At 36.4% G+C, this 10,885-nt stretch overlaps 1 protein-coding gene across 1 annotated transcript in view; it reads right to left on the reverse strand.

The window, feature by feature from the left end:
• Positions 1-1,625: 1,625 nt before the first annotated feature.
• CCDC79 (coiled-coil domain containing 79) overlaps positions 1,626-10,885 on the reverse strand; it is a 20,467-nt gene continuing 11,207 nt past the window's right edge. The window contains exons 9-13 of the mRNA XM_006863589.1: positions 9,427-9,558; positions 7,741-7,866; positions 6,243-6,397; positions 3,842-4,182; positions 1,626-1,659 (exon numbers count right to left, since the gene is read on the reverse strand). Coding sequence (XP_006863651.1) covers positions 1,626-1,659; positions 3,842-4,182; positions 6,243-6,397; positions 7,741-7,866; positions 9,427-9,558 — 788 coding nt within the window. The remainder of the gene's footprint in view (positions 1,660-3,841; positions 4,183-6,242; positions 6,398-7,740; positions 7,867-9,426; positions 9,559-10,885) is intronic.

A 10,885-nucleotide genomic window follows, 5' to 3' on the forward strand; every position in this document is an offset into this window, starting at 1 on the left:
TATGGTGTTGGAGGAGAATATTCAAAGTGCCATGGGCTGCCAAAAGAACCAATCGATCCGTTTTGGAAGAAGTGCAGCCAGAGTGCTCCTTAGAGGTCAAGATGGCCAAACTTCGTCTCTCATACTTTGGACATATTGTCAGGAGGGACCAGTCGCTGGAGAAGGATATCATGTTTGGTAAGGTGGTGGGGCAGAGAAAAAGAGGAAGACCCCCAACGAAATGGATTGGCCAAGTGGTAGCATCGATGGACTCAAGCGTGGCAACAGTAGTGAGGTTGGCCCAGGATCGGGCAGTGTTTCCTTCTGCCGTGCATAAGGTTGCAATGGGTTGGTACCGACTCGATGGCACCTAACAACAACAACAGCAGATGCTGAAAGGAGGCAAGGACCCTTCCCCAGAGGTAATAAAGAGAGAGATAGCCTTCCCCTAGAGCTGGCACTCTGAATTTGGACTCTAGCCTCCTGAACTGTGAGAGAATAAACTTCTGTTTGTTAAAGGCATTCACTTGTGGTATGCTTACTATAACAGCACTAGGTCACTAAAACACCTATCTACTTATTGGTTCTCTGAAAAAATATAGTTTTAAATGTCAGTAACCATAAACATATTAATGTAATAGAGAATAATAAAGTAATAACTAAAAAGGCATTTATTATATAGGTTTATACAAACAAGTGCAGGCATACCTCATTTGATTGTATTTTACTTTATTGTTGCTTTGCAGATATTGCATGTTTTACAAATTGAAGGCTTGTGGCAACTCTGCTTTACGTTTATCAGTGCCAGCTTCCAAGAGTATGTGCTCACTTCATGTCTCTGCGTCCTGCTTTGGTCACTCTCATGTATTTCAAACTTTCCATCATAATGCACACTTAATAAACTACACATAGTGAAAGCCTGACTTTCATATGCACCAAGAAACCAAAAAAAACTTGTGTCACTTGCTTTGTTGTGATACTCACTTTATTGTGGTGATCTAGAACCAAACCTATCATATCTCCAAGGTATGCCTGTATTGGGATTTCAACCTGATTCAGATTTATATTTCTGGAAGAAGGAGGTACCAATATTTATGTTTTATGATGATCCAAGTTATTATTTTTCCAAAGGTAATGAAGTTTAACCACACAATTAGAACTATTATAAATTCTAGTTAAATAATCTGGTAGCGTAGTGGTTACGAATCGGGCTGCGAACCTTAAGGTCAGCGGTTCGAAACTACCAGCCGCTCCGCGGGAGAAAGATGAGGCTTTCTACTCCCATAAAGATTTACACCCTCGGAAACCCTGTACAGGGTCGCTATGGGTTGGAACCAACTCAACGGCACTTAACAACAACAACAATATCATATAAGGAGTCCTAGTGTGGCACTGAAGGATAAGCACTTAACTATAAGGTCAGGGTGAACTGCAAGGTTGGCAGTTCAAACTCAATAGCTGCTCCTCAGAAACCCTGTATGTTGGAACTAGTTTCATCGGAACTAGTTCAATGACACTTAACAATACCAACAAATATCATATAAAGCTTTAATTATGAAATGGCTGCAATGAAAAAATAGTTACCTGAGCACCTGGACTTCAACATTTTGGAGCAACTGTCAGTTGCCAGAAAACTGGTGACTTCTTTATTTATTATGTCTGAACATAACGTAAATGGATCTGGAAAAATGGCAAAATGCAAGATTTTTTTTTTTTTTTTTTTTGATTAATGAAAAGGACTTGGCATTTCCAAGATTGATTCTCAATGTTTTCATCAACTTTAGCACACATCCAGAAAGATTATGGATATCAATAAAAGGTGACTGAGGGATTAACACCAGAAAAAGAGTTATAGGAATGGCTTATATATTACAGGGTAGATATATACCTATGTACAGTTTTAGCTGATCAGTCACTTAAATATCTCTTTTCTTGAAATACCAAAGAAAAAACATTTCAATCATACCTGTTACTGGTAACTGCTGTTTTCTATTTTTGATGATGGGAGTTGGATGTTTAAAAGTACAATCACTAAAAAAAAATAAAAATAAAAAAAGACACTAGATTACTAAAGGTAAACATTCTTGGTGTGTGGACAGATAATTCTGTGATCAGTGGTATAATTCTAGGGGTCTGACGGAAAGAACTAGAGCCAGGATCTGCACAAACCTACCAAGTTCTGCCAAAGCCTTGCTTCCAGACTGGAGTGAAACAGGACTCCAGAGAACAACAGTACTAATGCCAGGAGAACCATGGAAGAAAACACTAACCAAACAAACTAAAAGACGAAAGGAGGAAGGAACCAGAGCTAAAAAGAAGAGAAGAAAATCAGAGGGAGGAAAAAGGAGTATGGGTGCAAGATGGCAAAGTACTGACAATTATTTAAGGATTAGACATTAAGCATTTAAAAACCCTTCCCGACTCCCAAAACATCTTTATATTTGAACCCTGTGCTCCTAGATGAGTAAATGTAAGTTATGAGTAAACTTCTATAATGCTAACAGGTAGTGAAGAAAAAGCCATAGACCAGAAAAGATACAGAAATTGCTATCGTGGTGGTGGTACCTTGGAGTTGTTTCCGACTCCTAGCAACCCTGCATGGGGTTTCCGAGACTGTAAATCTTTATGGGAGCAGAAAGTCTCATCTTTCTCCCATGGAACAGCTGGTAGTTTCAAACTTCTGACCTTGAGATTAGCAGCCTGATTCATAACCACTACGCTACCAGAGCTCCTAGAGACAGACTACTAGAGCTATATGTATCTTTTCCTATAGCTATATATAAGGAGACATCAAAAAGTTGTGGGAAAACTTTATGAAAAGATAATGGAATTCTTCCTCAAATGTTTAAGCCTCCTTGTATTAGTAGGAGGAACTACACAGGAGAAAAGATATGATTTTAAAGAAATTGAAAATATTAATGATCAGTTAACATTCATACTGAAATAGTAATAGCAGGTGGAAGTTAGGCTAACTCTAACTGAGGAAGGATATGGGTAGAAAGTCAGAGGAAGAGAAGACTGGTTTAAAAGTGTACCTCACTGTTTTTCAATTCTACATCTCTGAGAAATCTAGCTAAAATGATCAACAACGGTCTTGAAGAAGTGGAAATGGTGGTGGTGGTGGTGGTATTTTGCCCACTCTCCTTACAGCAACGTGCCCAGAGCACAGCAGCATCTTCTTTCATTTTACTTAGCACAATAACCATCAGAGGAGAGCAGAAAAAAAGGGTTAAGAAAAGCTACATCTCTGGATCTAGTACCAAAGGCCACCTGTGTAAGGGGAAAATATGATATAAGGGGGCTTCAAAACGTTCATGGAAAATTTTCATTATCTTTTCATTGAATTTTTCCATGAACGTTTTGAAGCCCCCTTGTATCTACTGGAGATGAGATGCAGGAGCAAATGAAAGGGTAAGCCCAAGCCCGATTTTCATCACACACTAACCACAAATTGATTCCCTTTATTATATTACACTTGTATGTTGGTGTTTGCTATATTGCTGATGACTTATCAATCTATGACTTCAGGTATAGGCTTTCAGCTTATTTTGAATACACTTTCAGTTTGTTTTGAATACACTTTCTAAAATTCAAATCTAATCATGCCATTCAACTTGAAGTCCTCAATGGTACCCTATGCCCTGTGCTTTAAGAAAAAAATGAGTATGACATGCCAGACCCTAGATGAACTGACCTATACCTCCCCTCTCACACACCTACCCCACCATGTCCTACCTTAGCTGCTCCCAACACCATCCGTATGTTAGCATTTCTGTAACCCTATTGCTTTGTACTCTGGCCCATCGTATACAACAAGTACTTGCTGTATAAGTAAAAATCAGAAACAGTGATTAAACTATACCTTGACTGAGAAGCAAAAGTATCTCTTTCAAAAGTTGTTTTTTCATTTAAGTTTTGATTGCAGCTTGAATTGGCCTTAAGTAAAGTCTTATTTTTCCTGCTTTCCCTATAGCAAGCGCTGACTGGATTTGCATTCTTCAACAGAGTGTGCATCTGGTCAACACGTGTACACGCTTTAGCTATAACTCCATGGGATTTACAGTTCTGAGGCTGACTAGACTGGCTTTTATCCACATCTTCTGCTTGTGTACCTCTATCAGGATTATCTGCATGGAGGAACTTCTTTGTATTTAACTTCACAGGTGAAACACTAGCCTTATAGTTGTTTCTTTCTATGTGTCCCTAAGGAGTAAAAATGACAAGTAAATCATTTTGAGAGAATTCATTTGCCTTATTATTGAACTTATATTCCCTTTAAATAATGTAAAAACAGTTTATGATTGCCAATAGGAATATGATTACCAACAGGATATGATTGTTGTTGTTATGTGCCGTGGAGTCGGTTCCGACTCATAGTGACCTTGTACAGGGTTTCCGAGGCTATAAATCTTTACAGGAGCAGAAAGCCTCATTTTTCTCCAGTGGAACAGCTGGTTGTTTCGAACTGCTGACCTTGCGGTTCGCAGCCCAATTCGTAACCACTATGCTACCAGAGCTCCTTAGGATATGATTAGGGAAATTCATATTAGTAAGAAACAGGGGATTTATTCAAAGATTGGTTTTGAAGTCATTGATAGGTATCTAGATTGAAAAAATAAATTGGATTCATATCTCACAATTTATAAAGATAAAGTTGACAAGAACTAAGCATTCAAGTAAATGGAATATATAAGTAAAATTATATATGCTCTAAAAGAAACCACGATATTTTAATATTTTCAAAGGAATACCTTTCCAAGTGTTACACAAAACCAAAAATCATAAAAGAAAAAGCTAATATATTTAATTACATAAAAATTTTTAAAATTTTGCTACAGACCAAGAAATATAGTATAAATCTGAACCCACTGAAAAAATAAAACAAAAATGCTTAGCTAATAGTTCAAGATGCAATAAATTACTTAACAACAACAACAAAAAAAAAAAGAATAAAGAACATATGGGACAAACAGTAAACATAGCAAGATGGTAGACTTAAATCTAAACATCAAATAATTACATTAAGTGCAAATGACGTGATCACACCAATGAAAAGGAAGAGACTGTCAGGCAGGATTAAAAAGACTAAACTATATGCTATTTACAAGAAACCCATACTAAGTATAAAAATATAGAAAAGTTAAAAATAGAAGAATATGTCCATTAACTGAGGAATAGATAAACAAAGTGTGGCCTGTCTATATGACAGAATATTATGTAGGAATAAAACAGAATAAAGTTCTGATACATGCTATAATATGAACCTTGAAGATATTATGCTGAGTGAAAAAAGCCAGTCCCAAAAGACTACATAGGATTCCATTTATACAAAATGTCTAGTACAGGTAAATCAATGGACAGCAAGTAAATGAGTAGTTGCTTTAGGGCTGGGGGTGGGAGAGTACGAACAACGGAGTGTGATAACTTTTCATCATCCCTTTGTGAGGCTATGAAAATGCCCTAAATGGACTAGAGTGATAGTTGTACACATATGTGAATGTACAAAAAAATCAGTGGATTGTAACTTTCAATAAGTGAGTTATATAGGACATGGATTACATCTCAATAAAGCTGTTACAAAAATATAAATATAAATTAAGTATAAAAAATATCTATTTAAAATTATACCTACACAAGGAGGCTTCTGAAAATCTGTGGAAAAGTTCTATTATCTTTAATTGTATTTTCCATGAATTTTTTAAAGCCCCTTGTATATCAAGATTTTACCCTAGAGTTGTTTATATAGGTGGTTATTTGGGTAAAATATTACGTTCAATAGTAAAGGACTAGCTAAATCAATTATGGCACACCAACACTATAGAATATTACTCAGTAACATACAACAATGAAATTATAACACTAACTTGAAAACTAACTTTTTTAAAAAAATAAGCATACATAAAAAGACACGTATGTACATATACAGATAAAAATGTGAAAGAGAGAGTGTGTGTGTATAAGGACAGATAGATAGGTAATTCTGTATCCTTCCTTTTTTCTGAACTTTCATCATACGGATGTTATCTCTCTTGCTTCTATCTTCCATGTCTCTTATTGTTACACTTATATTTCCAATTAAAAAAAAAAAACAATACTTTTTATTCCAAGCTCTAGAATGATTCTTCAAATATTATTACTGAATTTTATAATTAAAACTATTAACAATTTTTAACTTGGCAAGAAAAATAAGTGTACCCTCCAACCTCCACTGTAAAAAAAACATTTGAAAAAAATTCTATATTCTTGGAAACAAAGTAGCCAACCTCATCTTCTCTTTCAAACTGCTTTATTCTGTGTAGAATTTCCTTTGCTTTCTTCCAGTACTCTTGAAGATTCTCTTTCACATTTATGTTGTTACATTGTTCTGCTCCATTTTTATTAAAAGAATATTCTTCTGGATTTAGAGACAATTTCTCAGCTTTGTAATACAGGGAGGGAAATGGTGAGTTTATCTATTATTAGAAATGCTATTTTTAATGATTTTCATAAGAACATTCTCAGATATCATCTTCTCTAAATTTTGCTCATCCTGATTGCCTTAACTGCCTTACTGGTACTGAAAATTAGTGGAAAAAGTACTTGACCAAGACCCAGGATCCATATAGTTATAAATTATACTTTATCCTTCCAAGTTCCAGGAAGGAAAACAGCATGAAAATAAGTTATGCCAAACATACAAACACTTCCAGGTGTTTAGATACTAGTTTTAAATTAATTGTTTTCTTTTTTAACAGTTTAAATAAAGTGGTTCTTTCCTTTTAAATTCCTAAAATCCTTTCAGATATTGAGTCAGAACAGTTGTTTTTTTCCACAAAGATTAAAATCCTTACGACAGTCTCTGTCCCCTGTGCTCCTGCCTCACTGGCCATGGTTCCTTGAATGCCACAGCCCACAGGGCCTTTGTGTCTAAGACTCTCAGATAACACAAATTCCTTTCTTTTCATCCATTAACACTACACTCTCAGATCTCGGCTCAAGCTTCACTTCCACTTAAGCTTTCTCAAGTCTAGGTAAGATTGCTACTCTCAAAGATCTGTGTGCCACCCCTTCATAATAACCCTTTTGTCAATTTTTAACAATGAATTCATTTTTGACATTGTTCAGTTACTGTCTACTTCTCCAGTTAAACTAAACTCTATTGTTGTTATAAGTGTTGTTCAGTTGGTTCCGACTCATAGAAACTCTATATAAGGTTTCTGAGGAGCAGCTTGTAAGTTAAAGCTGCAGACCTTGAGGTTCAAATTGACCTTGCAGTTCAAATCAACCTCAAACTACCCTCTTGTTGTTGTTAAGTGTTGAGTCAGATCCAACCCACAAGGTCCCTGTATAGGGTTTCTGAGAAGTGGCTGGTAAGTTTGAACCGCCGACCTTGCGGTTCAAACCCACTCTCTAGGAGTATACAAACAGTTATCACTGTATCCCAGTGCTGAGCACAGTGCATAGCACAAATAGGAACTCAAACACTTTTAAAATAAATAAACAAATGTAGTTTATACTTTGATTGTATAATAAATCACCCTTAACATCCGAATTTAAGTCCTATAAAACTTTGTCTATGCAGCATAAAATAAGTGAATTATTTGTACCATTGGCTCTGTTTCATATAAATTTGTACCTGCCTAGTTTTCATATCCAAATTAAATGCTCTGATTTCCAAATGTGAGAAGAGCCTGGTTGATTAAGGGACTTGGCTTATTACAGTAGAAAGAAATTCCTTTATAAACTCTGATTAGTATTTTCCTATAGTAATAGCAAACTTACAAATTTTTTTGCAGTTGTGAAGCACAAAAGTGGCAGCTCTGTTGAGTTCATCATTCTGAGATTCCGTTAAGGCTTGTATCATAAGTGGAAGCCCATTGTTTTTAAAAAGGTCATACTGATTTTCCACTGAAAAACATATAAAAAGTTAAAGCTGAAGTCAATTATTTTACCATGAGGTCATAATTTCCTTGTGATGACTCTGAATATATTTTAAATTAAAAAATAAAGAACAAATAGTTTAAAAAGTATTTTCAATCTAGGGATTGATCTACTCAACACAAAACACCTAAATGTCATAAATTATCTCTAAAATACAGTCAGTCATAGAGAAGCATCATAATCCGTAATAGTAAACAATTTGCCTTCATTTATTTGTTGGCTTTTACAGTGCTAACATGGTATCGTATGCCATCGAACTGATTCTGACTCATGGCCACCTTATATGACAGAGTAGAACAGTTCCATAGGGTTTCCTAGGCACTAATCTTTAAAGAAGCAGATCACCAAGTGTTTTTTCCTAGAGAGTGACTGCTAAGTTATTGACCTTACTGTTATTGTTGTTGTTATATTAGCAAGGACTTTACCACTGCACCACAAGGGCTCCATTTTTAAAGTATAAAAAGCCCAAATCCAAACCCACTGCCATCAAGTGCCTTTGAATCAGTTCTGACTCATAGCAACCCTGTATAAGGTTTCCAAGGAGCAGCTCATGGATTTGAACTGCCAACCTTGCAGTTAGCAATCCAGCGATTATCCTACAGTGCAATAACTAAATTACACAGAGGTTAAGAATAGAAAGACAAATTGATGAAGTAGAAGAAGGAAGGGAAAGAGTGGAAGAAGCAAGGGAGAACAAAGGTAGGATAGGGAAAAGGATGGAGTTAAGACAGACAAGGATGCAGTAGACTGAAAGAAAACAGTAAAGTGCAGAGGGCTGGAAAGGTGGAGGAGAGAAGACAGGGAGAGTGGGAGGAGAGTGGACACAGAGCTAGAGAAAAGTGAGAACTAGTGAGCAGGGAGAGCGGGTACTGAGTGGAGAGGGAGAAAATTGCAAACGGAGGAAAAAAAAGACTAGATTGAGAAGAGAGCAGTAGGCAAAGAGAGACAGACTCTTAGTAGGTTTTCAGGGGAGAATAGAATTTGTTCTGGGCAGTAGCGTAAAGAGTAGATGGAAAAGTCGAGATAGGAATAAAGAACACAGGGAGGAATAAATTGTAATGATACGTACTGGTGAAAGATGTTGAGGGGCTGATGGCCTAAACTGGGAGGGCAGTACTGGAATTAGACAGTAAAGAATAAGGAGGAGTAAACAGAAGCAAGTCCACAGAATTCAGTAACTGACTACAGGTAAACGAATGGAGGAGGAGGGGGAGTTCAAACAACTGGATCAGAGTGCCTGGTGAAAAGACAGCATTTCTAGGCCTTTCACGCAACTACCCACTGCAATTGAGGTGATTCTGACTCATAGCAACCTTATACAAGGTTTCTGAGATTGTCAATCTTTATGTGAGCACACAACCTCATACTTCTCCAATGAAGAGGTCAGTAGGTTTGAATTGCTGACCTTGTGGCTAGCAGCCCAATGGCTAACCCACAGTACCACCTGGGCTCCTTTTCATAAAGCAAAAAACAAAAGTGTATTTCTATTTTGTGTTAATAAACACACTAAATAAATCCAGTACTTACCACAATCCTCTGTGCAATGTCCAAGAGTAAGAATAATGCTCGATTTTTCTCCTGAATCCAGACTTTCATGAAGCAGTAATGCCAGAAGTTTTGAAACAATGTGGTACTTGTATAGTATTACCCTAAAAGTAGCTATCAGTATAAAACAGCACAAATAAATAAATAAATATAAGAGTACAAACTTAAATCCTACAATTATATATATAATATATATCATTCAACACCTCCACAACCCCCTGCCAGAATTTGTCCTTGGAGAAAGATATATCTATATAGTTTCTAATGTATATGCATAACATGTTAGATAAGTACTGGACTGCGAAGTCAGTTTGAACTGCAAGGTCAGTGATTCAAACTCAACCAGGCACTCCTTAGAAACCAGTGGCTGAACTTAATAACAACAACAATATAACTGTAATGTATGTATGTATATAAATAAATATGATAGCTTATATAGTCCTCATTAATCTTCTCATACTGAAGATATTTCAATAACACCAATTTTTCAAAACTTGTTTTCTTAATTGTTCTACATAATGTTATGACTATATAGTGATTTGTTGTTGTTAAGTGTTAGTGAATCAATCCTGACTCATAGAGACCCTATATAAGGTTTCCGAGGTTTAAAATTTTTCTTTTGCAGGAGCAGAAAGCCTCCCACGAGAGGCTGGTGGGCTTGAACCACTGACCTTGTAGTTCACAGTCTAGTACTTATCATATGGAGACACCATGCCCCCTAAGAAGTAATATTCCCTACATAATCAACTCCTGCCTGACACTGAAATATACTATACATTGGTCATGGTCTACAATAAAGTATAACTGAAGCTATGCTGAGATGTGACAAAATTGAATAAACTTATATTTCTCCTCATGGGGTTTTTAACAGAGTCTAACAATACTGATATTAACAATATAGTTGAAGAGTCCTCAAGAGATTATATCGTCATCATTTTTTGTATTTAGGTATCAGAGAGAGTCTGGCAGAAGGTCTTCAATAACTGATATATAAAAAAGTCATGTTTTTCAGTTATTTATGAATGTCCAGAGAGTTCCCTGTGACAAAGGTTCACAGGCCTATCACTCCTCAGTATCTGTACATATGAGAAGCAGCATGGGTTCAAGTCTGGTTCTGCCACTCACTAATTAAGGTTCACTGGGCAAGTAAGACCTCAGACTTACCAGAAAGAGGCATACTTTTCATTGGCTTTTTTTTGGTATATATATATATATATATATAAAGCTTTTATTTTGAATTGAGTGATAGTTTACATGGGAGAATATTAGTTTTACATTCATTCTATCATACATCCTTTCATTGCCATAGTTACGATCCCGTCCATGCATCATCACCCAACCAAAGGGTATACCCTACAAGCCTGCCCACCCTCCCACAAGGTCCTCAGCACACAGCCCCTTTCCCTCTCTGGATCTCAATTCCCCAGCCACTCCATCTCTT

Source organism: Chrysochloris asiatica, unplaced genomic scaffold, assembly GCF_000296735.1.
Source record: "Chrysochloris asiatica unplaced genomic scaffold, ChrAsi1.0 scaffold00055, whole genome shotgun sequence".
Classification (NCBI taxonomy): domain Eukaryota; kingdom Metazoa; phylum Chordata; class Mammalia; order Afrosoricida; family Chrysochloridae; genus Chrysochloris; species Chrysochloris asiatica.